The 12,332-nt window shown below is 44.7% G+C and overlaps 3 protein-coding genes across 29 annotated transcripts in view; 2 read left to right on the top strand and 1 right to left on the bottom strand.

Moving 5' to 3' along the window:
- Positions 1 to 3,281, top strand: part of CDC23 (cell division cycle 23) — a 25,663-nt gene extending 22,382 nt beyond the window's left edge. The window contains exons 14-16 of the mRNA XM_517953.8: positions 1,016 to 1,094; positions 1,170 to 1,289; positions 1,773 to 3,281. Coding sequence (XP_517953.2) covers positions 1,016 to 1,094; positions 1,170 to 1,289; positions 1,773 to 1,943 — 370 coding nt within the window. The 3' untranslated portion in view covers positions 1,944 to 3,281. The remainder of the gene's footprint in view (positions 1 to 1,015; positions 1,095 to 1,169; positions 1,290 to 1,772) is intronic.
- Positions 3,270 to 12,249, bottom strand: KIF20A (kinesin family member 20A). Its single transcript, XM_001170694.7, has 19 exons — positions 11,726 to 12,249; positions 11,083 to 11,268; positions 9,437 to 9,526; positions 9,220 to 9,339; positions 8,484 to 8,622; positions 8,172 to 8,359; positions 7,955 to 8,084; positions 7,582 to 7,776; positions 7,364 to 7,475; positions 7,189 to 7,257; positions 6,840 to 6,983; positions 6,541 to 6,706; positions 6,269 to 6,433; positions 5,999 to 6,138; positions 5,747 to 5,849; positions 5,234 to 5,432; positions 4,892 to 4,983; positions 4,516 to 4,653; positions 3,270 to 3,838 (listed from the first exon to the last, which is right to left on the bottom strand). Exons 2-19 carry the CDS (start codon positions 11,245 to 11,247, stop codon positions 3,521 to 3,523), a joined length of 2,673 nt encoding a protein of 890 aa, XP_001170694.3. The 5' UTR covers positions 11,248 to 11,268; positions 11,726 to 12,249; the 3' UTR covers positions 3,270 to 3,520.
- The window catches only part of BRD8 (bromodomain containing 8), a 38,870-nt gene continuing 38,732 nt past the window's right edge, over positions 12,195 to 12,332 (top strand). For 24 of the 27 annotated variants that reach the window (XR_010157016.1, XR_010157015.1, XR_010157014.1 and 21 more), the window contains exon 1: positions 12,201 to 12,332. Coding sequence is in view for 19 of the 27 variants with exons in the window: in XM_054685204.2 (XP_054541179.1) it covers positions 12,314 to 12,332 (19 nt within the window). In the remaining 8 variants the exon portion in view is untranslated. The other 3 variants (XM_063810726.1, XM_063810725.1, XM_016953891.4) reach the window with 1 other exon arrangement.

The following is a 12,332-nucleotide window of genomic DNA, read 5'->3' as shown; positions in this document are numbered from 1 at the left end:
CTGTCTGGATTCTTAGGAAAAAAATTGAGTTGCTTGGTATCTTTTTTTTTTATTTTTGTAATTTATAGATAGGATCTTGCTGTGATGACCAGGTTGGTCTTGAAGTCATTGGTCTCAGCCAGATTAGAGAGTAGCTAGGATTATGGCCCTATGCCACCATGCCTGGCCACTTGTTGTCTTTTTTTTTTTTGAGACGGAGTCTTGCTCTGTCACGGAGGCTAGAGTGCAACCTCTGCCTCCTGGGTTCAAATGATTCTCCTGCCTCAGTCTCCCGAGTAGCTGGGATTACAGGCGCTTGCCACCACACCTGGCTAATTTTTGTATTTTTTAGTAGAGACAGAGTTTTGCCATGTTGGCCAGGCTGGTCTTGAACTCCTGATCTCTGATGACCCACCCATCTTGGCCTCCCAAAGTGCTGGGATTACAGGTGTGAGCCACAGTGCCCAGCTTTTTTTTTTTTTTTTTTTGAGTCAGAGTCTCACTCTGTGGCCCAGGCTGGAGTGTAGTGGTATGATCTTGGCTCACTGCAACCTCCACCTCCCGAGTTAAAGCAATTCTCCTGCTCCAGCTTCCTGAGTAGATGGGATTACAGGCATGTGTCACAACGCCCGGCTAATTTTTCTACTTTTAGTAGAGATGAGGTTTCACCTTGTTGGCCATGCTGGTCTCAAACTCCTGACCTCAAGTGATCTGCCCTCCTTGGCCTCCCAAAGTGCTGGGATTACAGGCATGAGCCACTTTACTCTGGGTATTACTAGATAATTTTTGCAAGGATGGATTATCTAGCTTAGATATTAATATTTACTGACTCTCCTTCCATCATTAGCAGAGTAATGATTCTAAGCTTTGATAACAGTAACTATCACATCTAATACTATTCTAGTTCCAAGAGTGTCATTTATGTCAAAATTGATACCTATGTATTGTTTTTTTTTGGTCTTATGTACTTTTACTTTTTTTATCACTAAGTTGCTTTGGGATATCATTGGTACTTAAAGATCAGTTTCTTTTGTAGGCTTCATGAACAGTTGACTGAGTCAGAACAGGCTGCCCAGTGTTACATCAAATATATCCAAGATATCTATTCCTGTGGGGTATGTATCATACCATGAGAATTGTACTGCTGATATTATTACTGTCACCTCAGTAATTTTGCTTTCCCTTTCTAGGAAATAGTAGAACACTTGGAGGAAAGCACTGCCTTTCGCTATCTGGCCCAGTACTATTTTAAGTGCAAACTGTGGGATGAAGCTTCAACTTGTGCACAAAAGTGTTGTGCATTTAATGATGTGAGTATCAGTTCTTTAATAAAAGGTTTGAATTTTAGGCTAGAACATAAGATATTTAAGTGGAAAGCCTACCTTGGCCAGGCAAACGGCTCACACCTATAATCCCAACACTTTGGGAGGCTGAGGCAGGAGGATCGCTTGTGTCCAGGAGTTCAAGACCAGCCTGGACAAAAAAGGGAGAGCTTGTCTCTACAAAAAATAAATTTTGCCAGGTTTGGTGGTGCATGCCTGTGGTCCCAGCTACTCAGGAGGCTGAGGTGAGAGGATCACTTGATCCTCTGCAGTGAGGTCGAGGCTGCAGTGAGCCTTGATCACACCACTGCACTGTAGCCTGGGTGACACAGTGAGACTCCATCTCAAAAAAAAAAACAAGCAAGCCTACCGCCTCCTTGATCTGTGGAACTTGTTTAACAGCATCTTAATAACTTGTTTTCGAGACTAGCTTTGGGCATGTTTTGAAACATTTCCCTGACTTTGTTGCAGACCCGGGAAGAAGGTAAGGCCTTACTCCGGCAAATCCTACAGCTTCGGAACCAAGGCGAGACTCCTACCACCGAGGTGCCTGCTCCCTTTTTCCTACCTGCTTCACTCTCTGCTAACAATACCCCCACACGCAGAGTTTCTCCACTCAACTTGTCTTCTGTCACGCCATAGTTGGCTACTCTCAAGCCAGCACATTGTTAGACCCATCTTAATTAAGCCTTACCTCCATGTAAAGAACAGCACGTCTGTTCCAAGGACCTCAGCTCTTCTTGTTTCTACAGATGGCAACAGCTCCATAGGGACAGCTTGTATAATTACCTTCAGAGGCCAACTGACAGAATCCTGGCAGGAACAGACATTATCTTGCCAGTTAGAAGTACTTCTGTCTCACTTATGTCCAAAGAGTGGCTATAGATCTTGGCCTTCTTCCCTGAATGCTTTTTTTTTTTTTTGGCCCCCAAGAAAGTCCCTTTTATAGCACTTTAGCACAGGCAATGCTACAGGAACAAAGTTTCAATGCTGCTGAGAGTGAAAGAAAGGAGGAAAGCCTGCCACTCTACCCTGAGCTGGCAGTAGGGCACTGAGTACCCTAGGAAGAAGTCAGAGCAATGGATACAAATGACCTTGCTCTTGGATTTGCTGAGCATGATCCCTATTCTGATGTCAGAGATTAGGTTTAAATGGAATAGAGCTATCCATTTGTTCTTACTCTCTAGGGAGACAATCTTCCAAAACAGTTTTGGGGGGGGGGGGGGTCTTCTAAAGCTTTCAAATTGGAAGTAACTTTATTCAACTAGAGTTGAATAAAAGAAGGGCAAAAATAATCTCACAGAGCTTGGAACTGCTGATAGCCCTTACTGAGGGCAAAAGATGGCTATATTGTTAGCTATACTCCTACCAAAGCCAGCAAGGAGATAGGATTATAGATAATTTCATGGACATTTGGAAATAACGTTTGTGATTATACAGACAAGAATAAACTCACTTCAAGCTGGTCTGTTTTAATAAATTTTCAATGTAATTGTCTATTTTTTTCCCTCCCATCTGCAACAGAATACATTTTTTTCAGCCTTTATCTAGATGAGGTAAAGGGAATCATTCTTATGGTGCTCTTGGAGAGTTTCAGGCCTGTGCATGTGTGTACAGCAGGAGGTAATATGCTATAATGTCTGCTGTAATATATTTGCACAGTAGATGCTATGGATCATTCTGAGCTCAGGGTCCAGACTTTATTCTTATTCCCAGAATTTTGTGTTACGTTTTTACCTCCTAACATATGACACTTCATCTTATATTAAGGAAGGTTTAGAATATCTAATACGACTTGAATTCATTTGTTACTAAGCCTTCTCAGGCAAGCTGTATACTAGTTACTGGTCTCCACTGCCATGCCTTTTCAAGGTTCCCATGGTCCAGAATGATGTTTGATTCTTAATTTTTCTGTCCCTTTTATAATTTGTTTTAATGATTTTGCTACATTTGGAATTCAATAAAAAATGTGAACAATAATATCTTTAATATAACTGTTTTTGTGTGCATAGAAATCATATAAGTAAATAAAAAAAAACAACAACATGAGATTACATAGGTGGTTATAATACAAAAGTGGGAAAAAAGCTAGTGTCTGAGTATTGCATCCTGGATATAATTCCTGATATATGGTAAAGCATAAAAGAGACCTATTATTTCTTCAGGAGAGTAGCTGACCCACCTCAGGGCCATGACTGCTCTTCTCTTTCCCCACAGCCTTAGTACTTTTTGCCAAAAGGCCCAGATTTGAGTAAAGGGGAACGCCGTGAGCGTAGGATCCGGGCATAAGGGCTGCAGTCTGTTGAGCTTTGGCAGGTTGGTGTTCGGGGAAGTAAATTTCGAAGGAATGGTTTCTTCCCTGGTGGTTGTTGGTTTGGTTGCTGATTTTCCTGGTTGGTACCAAGGCGCTTTTTGGCAGAAACCTGGCCTTGGAGTTTCAACACAGTATGATACTGCTCAGCAATACATGCTGCCTTCTTCCGAAGGTCCAGTTTCACTAGCACCATGTTGTTCTGCAGTTCAGCCAGAGTCTGGTCCTAAGGAAGATCAATAAAGTTATAGAAAACACTTTTGTCTGGTATATTAGAGAAACGAGAGGGCTAAGGGTAATACATACCATCCATTACTAGTTACTAACAACTGTTTCTTCAAAGATTAAAACTCTTTAAGGTCGGAGCTTATAACTGAATAAGGGGACATTTTCTGAGAACAAAACATAAGCAGTGCTGAATAGGACATCTTCTAACACATAAGGTAGTATGAGCTTGAGTAAATTTAATTTTTAAGTGCCTCAGTCTCTAAATGTCAAATTAAATGTTGAGTTTAGTTTAAGATACACAATTTTAACATTTTAATCTCTTTGGAATCAGGATGCATCTTACTGATGAGAAATGTCATATCTAAATTGTTACTTTTTTCTTAGTAGTACATAAAATAATGGTTTCTTATAATCAATAGCATCTTAGATGAAATATGACAGTAACTACCTCCCTAAGGTGGTTGTGACAGAAAATGTCTATAAATTACTTAGCACAGTGCCTGGTACTTAGTAAATGCTTAACAAAGAATAGTTATTTTTATTTTGCAAATATACTGCTCTCACTATAAATTCAGCCTAAAAATCTTTACCTTTTTCTTCTGGTCCTCTTTCCTTTCTCACATATACACTGGAGTGGGCTGGTAGGACAGAAGTGGGTATATAGTTTGCCCTAACCTGTTTGATTAAGATGTCATCACAAGTGGTCAAGGCTTGACGAAGTTTTCCTGCCCCAGTGCTGTGGCAACAAGCTCTCTCTGCTGATTGGAGAGACTCACCAAGTTTCTGAAGCTCTGTCCGCAACAGCCTTATATTCTGAAAAAGGGGAAGTAGGAATCATATTGTGGCCAAGAGCAACCAGGATAATGATCTGGAGAGGTCACGTAGCCATTTGAAGAGAAGTAAAATTAGAAAGGCTAGTCAGCTGAGTGAAATAGCCACTCTCCAGAACTGTGCACAAAAAACATCTTGTCTTCACATGAACCAGTGATAGAGTGTTGGATGTGGGAAATTGCCTTAGGTAAGAGTCTGGTAAACAGAGAATGGTAATTACCTTCTGGCCCTCTTCTAACTTCTTGTCCACATCAGTGGTGAAGGGCTTGGCTGAGGGTGGTGGTTCTAACATTTTCTGATACTTATGCAACTCTGAGGGAAGGAAACAGGAAACTTAAAATATGTGGGGTTTTTTTAGCCTTGGACTAACCTCTTTAACTGAGTTAACAGTAGCTTGCAGCAAATATAAAAAGTGAGGCTATGTGTATCCTAGATTGAAATGTCAGGGGGATGTAGCTTGCAGTTTAGGAAATTATGTTAGAGCAGGAGTTAGAAGGCCTGGGTTTAAGTAACAGCTCTTCCCTGAACCACTGTTATGTTTCCTGCCTGTCTCTTTCCTCACCTTCAGTGGTGGAGTTTAGCTCTGCTTTGCACTGCTGTAATTTAGCTTTAACCTCCTGAAGCTGCTGGGTGGAGGCAGAAGCTGCCAACCTTTGTGACCGCCGTAGGGCCAATTCAGACCCTGATTGCTGATGGGCCACTGACTGTTGTCTGGCTTCCTGCAAGAGAGCTTCTAGCTCTTCAATCTTTTCATCCCGCTCCTAAGAGGGAAGCAGAGAGCACAATTCTTTGCAGAGCCAGAAAAATATTGCTAAGACAGATGACTGAACAAACAAAGCACTTGTGACACTGATCCCTTGAAAACCTGTTGTTAGCACTTAATACGATTTCCTGGCCAACTAAACCCTTAATCAATTCACCAAACATAGATTGAACCCAAAGCACTATGGGGAATAGAGAAAAGGCAGTTATATATTCCTGCCCTTACTGGAGTAGTTTATAAAATCTCTTTACTTCAGGCAAGCTAGTGATGGAAATCTGAGCAGCTAATTGGAGCTGGCTCAGGGCAACTCACCTGAATCTCTTCTTGGTAAAAACTTGTCAGTGACTCCTTGAGGATATTTAGTTTTTCTTCATACATTTCCTCCAATAGTTCCTTTTGGGTGTCCAAATGTTCACTGTCAGAAACAGAGGAGAAAAGAGAGGTAAAGTGAAGGTTCTGAGGAGTGAACTTGGGGAACAGATCTTGAGGCACAACTCCACCTAACTCCTTACTTCCCACCCTCTGTCCCAGGTGACAGAGCAAGAGGGGTCACTCAGCTAGTACCTGCACCACTGTTCCCGCTGTTGCATCTGTTCTACCATCTCATTGCAAATTTCATCTCGGAGATGCATCTCCAGCTGTAGCTTTTCCTGTCGTTCCTTCAAAAGCAGTGTCTTCATGGCTTCCACAACTTGTAGGAGCTCCTAGGAGAGACACACATGTCAGAGGTCATCAGATGCTCATGCCCTCAAAAGGCACAAGCCCACCTGGAAGGCACCATGGAAAAATGTGTAGCTACTAAGCTGCTACACTAAAGCTTTCTTGTATTCTCACCTCTTTGCCATACATGGAGATGTCAGCTTCATTTTCAATATCATCATCAAGGCCTGTGTCTGCCTTAGCCCCTTTCTCTAAGCTGGGGGATACCTGAAGACTATGTTCCTTGATGAACGAGTGCAGGGATGGGAATCCCAGTTGCATAGGTGGGGCATGCACAAGCTAGAGGGAAAAAAAATATCTTACTTGACTCCATAAGTAGTCCCTAGGAGCTTTCTTAGAGTTACCAGTTCCAAGTGCGCACACCCATCACACCTCTAGCTTCTCACCTGGCTAGCAATGGCTGAGAACTTGGCCACATGAAGAGTTTCATCATAGGTAGATGCACAGGGATTCACATTGACAATCATGCAGGAACGGCCTCGGCCTGTGAAGAAACCTTGGAACACTCGAGTCAACTTGCTGTCACGGAAGGGAACCAGGTTCTGCTTTGACCTGGCAGAGAATCAGAGATAATAGAGCTGTGAGCAGAACACCAGCCCTTTGGGTATCCTAGCACCATCCCCAGTGGTGACCAGGAAGTCTCTTAGCAAATTGCAGAGCCCAGGAATTATAGTCAAAAGCTCACCGGTTCTGCTGGTTTTGACGAAGGGCAGCAATACAGCGGCCCAGGGTGTGCAGAGAGGTGTTAATGTTTCCTGCTTCCTTCAACCGTTCACCACTCTTCTGATCTTTGCAGCGCTCTGAGCCAGCCAGATCACAGAGTGACAGCCTAGAATGATGCACAGGATCTGACATAAGGGCCTCACATGTTATGAGCCTTCTGGCCCTTTGTATAATTCTGGAGAGGGGACGGCCCACTAAGAATCTCTGTACCCAAAGAAGGAGAACACGTAGTTCCCCTGAGGACCTCCTCCATGCTTTCCCAACTATCATTTATGGCCAAGGAGCCCAAATTTCTAAATGGATAAACTTACTCGCTGATCTTGGGGACTATATCTCCTTCCCCCTGAAGGTGTAGGATCCTGATTGAGAAGATGCTGTGACTGGAAGTTAAGAAAAACAAAAAGTCGTTGCACATTTTCCATGACCAGGCAGAGGACTAATGTTTCCTGGAACACAGTGAAGAGTTTATTCTTACAATCTACTCACCTGCGGCTGGAGTTCTGGTTGAGGTGGGTGCTGGCAAAGCTCTGGTTCTTACGACCCACTTTTAGGAGCTTCCAGGCCTCCTCAGCATCTTGCACATGAATCCAGTTGAGATCTGGGGCCAAAGGAGAGGGGTGTAAGATGGGAACATCCAACTCTTTTGCCAGTCTCTCCCCAGTTGCCCTCCAGGGTTCATGCCAGCTTCCCCCATGTTCCTTTACCTTTCACATAGGGATTGCCATTTTGATCCTCGCATAGCCGCAAAGTCTGCCTCTTGCGCTGTTGGCTAGGCGGTTCTAATAGGTCATAAAGCAGTTCGTTGTAGATCTCAAAGAATGAGATCCAGACGGAGAAGCGAATGTTTGCCGGGACAGGTAGTGGGGCAGTGTCTGGCTGTGCCCATCGATGACTTGTTTCTGGAGAAGAAGCCAATGTATAGGGCATCAACCTAGAGCAGTTCACCTCTCTTTTGGCCTGCAGGGGCCTTGGAAGGCAGACCTCAGATTGCAACCTCTGGTCTGTACTCCTGGCAGCTATTAGGAACAGGGAGTGAGTTCCTACTATTTCTTGGCAGAGCCCAGTCACGGTACATACCATCCAGCTGGCTATTGCTGGTACACTGACTGATAGAAGAGAGCCCAGCAATGCCACTGTCGAAGCTGGTGCTGGTACCTATCCGACTTTCGATGTAGACACTCCTCTTCAAGGAAGTGGACAGCTCCTCCTGGAGGGGCACAGGGAGAAGGTAAGCACAAAACTTCCCCGAGATTTGTACCCCCTACCCCCACTGCCATGGATACCAATGCTTTACCTCTTGGAGGCCTCCATTTAGCAGGGACAGCTTCTTCATTTCCTCCTGTCGGATCTGCTTGCTGTCTAGCCAGATTACCTCATTGGAGAGCAAGGGCTTCAGATCAGGTGTTGGATGAAGTTGGCCTTGGAGGCTATTGAAGATCAGCGCCAGGGACCGGGGGAGAATCCCTCCATCCTTGATGGTACCTGGAGGCATATGAAAGATGGACAGCTGAGGCAAGTGCCCTTCTCCCCCTAACTCAGAGTCTCAAAAGGTAAAAACAACACCATTACCAGCCAATCAGGAATCCCGTGAAGGCTTACTACTCACCTTGAATCGTGTGGGTTTTCCCTGAGTTAGTGACTCCATATGTATAGATGAGCCAGTTCTGCCCTTTGAGTACATCCTTTACCATCTCCTTCACAGTTAGGTTGAAGAAGGATGCCTGTCCCACTTCTGGCCCAAAGATCTAGAGAGAGACCCAGTTTTTTAGAGGCCTCTCCTTCATCTCCCACTTGCCTCCTGTGCAGAGCCAGCAGATATATTCCTTCCTGAGTGGTTGGCTCTGGAGACCACTCAAGCAGCTTCTTCCTGCAGTGCTGCTGGCTGTTCCCTAAACACTGAGGACTCAAGCACTCTCTGCTAGTCCATCCTTCCACCAAATCAACAAACACTTAAGGAATGCTATGCCCTAGGCCTGATGCTGCACACACAATGGGGCAATATAATGGCCCACAAGTATGGGCTTTGGAGATACATGGATCTAGACTCAGAGTTAGGAAACTCTACTAGTGACTAGCTACATGGCTTCAGCAATATTACATTCATTGAGCCACACTATCCTTGTGAGGAAAATAAGGAAATAATGATAATAACAATAGAATTTTTCAGAACTGATATACATATGTTACTTGACACATTGACTAACACATAACTAGGGCCCTCAAAATTGTAGGTGTGCATATACAAGGAACTCACAGTCAGGAAGAGAAGCTTTCCCTCTAAAGAGGGAATAAAGTTGCCCTTACATGTTGGTCTTTTGTTCACAAACCAGTACCCTCCATACCTGGGAAAAGGTGAACCTGTGTGTGGCTTGGCCAATTCCCCGTTCATTGCTCTTCAGGGCAAAAGAGTCCTTGGGTGCTTGTAGAACAAGGGTCTCCACATTCTCAATACGGACACAACCCTGAGAAGGGAGAAAATACAGTTGTCACAGAAGGCATTCCTGGGAATCTTTTGTACTGCATCATTTCACCTTAAATCCTCCCTTCTCAGACACTTACCTGATCTTCCTGTCGTTCCAACTCTGAAGGTAACAAGGGCCTAACCCTCAAGTATACTTTCACCTTCTCCATACTGTCCTCAGATGGAACCTGTGGGAGAATTCCAGCCCAGAACCACAGATTAATTTCAGCAGTTACCTCTGAGCAAATGGGCAAACAGTAGTTTCTAGGAACTATGATAACACTACCCCATTTCACCTCAAATGTCTCTGTGCAGCTACTCTTTGGTTCTACAATCATTCCAACCCACATGGACATTTTTACTACTTTGTCACCCTTCCCTGTCTCGTCATTATCCTGCAAATGTGGCTTGCCACACCGATGATCTGAGTTAGAATTTATTGACTGATATGAAAATTAGTATGTGATATTAAAGCAAAGCAGAGGCAAACACTTGAATTTGAGTCCCAATTCCATGACTTAGTAACTATGAGACCTTGAATTATGAGTTCTTGAAATTCTTGGCCTCAGTTTCCTCATCTGCAGAATGGGGTTAATAATAGCACCTATGTCATTCATTCAACAGATACTTAGAGGCCGGGTGCAGGGGCTCACGCCTGTAATCCCAGCACTTTGGGAGGCCAAAGAGGGTGGATCACCTGAGGTCAGGAGTTCCAGATCAGTCTGGCCAACACAGCAAAACCCCATCTCTACTAAAAATACAAAAATTAGCTGGGCTTGGTGGTGGGTGCCTGTAATTCCAGCTACTCAGGAGGCTGAGGCAGGGAGAACTGCTTGAACCAGGGAGGCGGAGGTTGCACTGAGCAGAGATTGTGCCACTGCACACCAGCCTGGGGGACAGAGCGAGACTCCATCTCGAAAACAAACAAAAAAACCCCAGATATTTAGAGTGTCTACTATGGCCTAGGAACTGAGAAGCTCTGATAGTCCATAGTGAGAGACATCATCAAGGACCATGCTCTCATGGAACTTCATAAGTCTCTAAGAGAAACTCTATAAGAGCACAAAATGTGACAATGTATGTTAATGTTTAGCATAGGACCTAGTACAGTGTTTCTCAACCAGGGTCATTTCCACTCCAAGGGCCATTTAGCAATGCCTGAAGTGCCTGAAGACATTTTTTGATTGTCACAAATGGGAAGGCACTACTGACATCTAGTGGGTAAATGCCAAGAATGCTATTAAACATCTTGAAATGTACAGGACAGATCCCTACAAGAACTGTCTAGCCCCAAATGTCAATAATGCTGTAACTGAGAAACCCTGGCCTAGCAGGAAACCTACAACAAATTGAAGCTATGGTGATACTATTAAAACCTGAACATACATTCCACTTACATAATGCCTATATGACCTTGTGCAAATTATTTAGCACAACTGGGCCTCAAGGCAAAGAGAGATAACTATTATTCCCTGAAAGATTAACTAAGAGCATGCATTTGAGGGTATTTCATTAATGCAATGCAAATTATAGTTCTTCTGGACACACAACTCAATTTTTTTTTTTACTTGTCATGCCCTTAATTTTTTTTTCTTTTCATAGCCATTTTGTCCTAAATGCCCTTAATTTTGAATTGATCTCAGACCTTTAGGATTGCTAGTCTTTGACCTCATACTACCCTGTATGGACAATTATTGGCCTGAGGATATCACTTTCCGCCCCAGCCACTCCCCAGTTCCTTTACCTGCTGCTTGTCCTCTAGGGAGGTAGAGACGACAGAGCAGTCTGATAGCAGGTTCTTGCGTACCACAGACCCCAAATCTGCAGCTGTGGACTCAAACATGGGAGAAACTACGACATCGTCATCGGACAGCAAGCCCGCTGGCGGAGAAAGGATCCCTTGCGACATGACGGCAGGGGCAGCCTAGGTCTAAAAAGAGACCAAAAAGTGGGCAGGGAGAAGAACCTTTAGGGACAGAAGGGGCCGCGAATTTTAGGTAATAAGTCCCTTGCCCCAGGACACCGTGTCCCGCTTCCTACTTCTTTTCCCCTCCAATTATCGGCAAAGGGGAAGGGAATGAGAGAAGTTCACTTAATGAACAATTGAGAGAAGTTTGAGGCGGCATTTCTGAACGCGAACAGAAGTCCACAGAAATCTGGCTCCAAAAGCAGAAGGCTACGCCTAAAGTAGGGCACCTCGCCCGCCGGTGCTGTGGAGGTGGTGTCAGGATCCCTCGGCTCCTTCTCTAACCTCACCCCAAGGACCACCGTGAGAACACAGATGCAGCATTAAGAGAAAAACAGATGGCTGCAGCTCCGATTTCTTAAAGCCTATTCCGCGCGGGCAAGAGCTGGTAACCCGGGCTCCAGCACAGCCGCACACTCACCCGAAGACGTGCCACTTGCTCCTCCTGGGATACTGGCTCACTCACACCTAGTCGCCGAAGCTGGACTTTCGCAGCCGCAGAGCACAACTCCGCCCACGAGGTGCAGCTTTGTTACAGATACAATATTTTAAATTACGCGCTGCGTTCGTTCGGCCAATCAGATAGGGAAGCCTGCAGCTACCAATCCGCGTAAGGAAAAGGGGCGGGCCTGACTGGAATTCCAGTCGTTCGCTTCCGCTTGACCGCTCAGATCTAATGTGGGTCCGGGTTACCAACTGTCGTGGATTCGCAGTTATTTTGCCTGGGATTCTTCCAACTTAACGTTTTTCCTTGAACCTTAGACATTTCTTACCTAAGAGCCTAAAGGAAATCTTGAGTCTTCAGCCGCCAACTCCTGTCCTTCCTTAGCAACAATCTTAACAGGAGTGCACAGGATAACTGGTTTAGGGTGCTTGCTTTGTCTTAAGGGGAAAAACGACATTTCCCAGGAGGCACCGCGAACCAACGCCGGTACACTATTTCCCAGAATTCCAGGGTTTCGGCCCTACCAGACCGTCTCTCCTCAGGGTTGGAGACTTCGGGGCCAAGATGGCGACGGGAACGGGCA

Source organism: Pan troglodytes, chromosome 4 (genome assembly GCF_028858775.2).
Source record: "Pan troglodytes isolate AG18354 chromosome 4, NHGRI_mPanTro3-v2.0_pri, whole genome shotgun sequence".
NCBI lineage: Eukaryota > Metazoa > Chordata > Mammalia > Primates > Hominidae > Pan > Pan troglodytes.
The sequence above is the reverse complement of the archived record's forward strand: the minus strand, read 5'-3'. Positions and strand labels throughout refer to the sequence as shown.

Bases quoted from the DNA above. Each gene is read 5' to 3' on its own strand.
- KIF20A (XM_001170694.7), bottom strand. From the start codon at position 11,247: ATGTCGCAAGGGATCCTTTCTCCGCCAGCGGGCTTGCTGTCCGATGAC. The intron at 4,984-5,233 runs GTGAGGAAAGAG...TCCTTCCCTCAG, and splicing joins GCTAAACTCCACCACTGAAG to AGTTGCATAAGTATCAGAAA. The intron at 4,654-4,891 runs GTAATTACCATT...CCCCTTTTTCAG, and splicing joins AGTTAGAAGAGGGCCAGAAG to AATATAAGGCTGTTGCGGAC.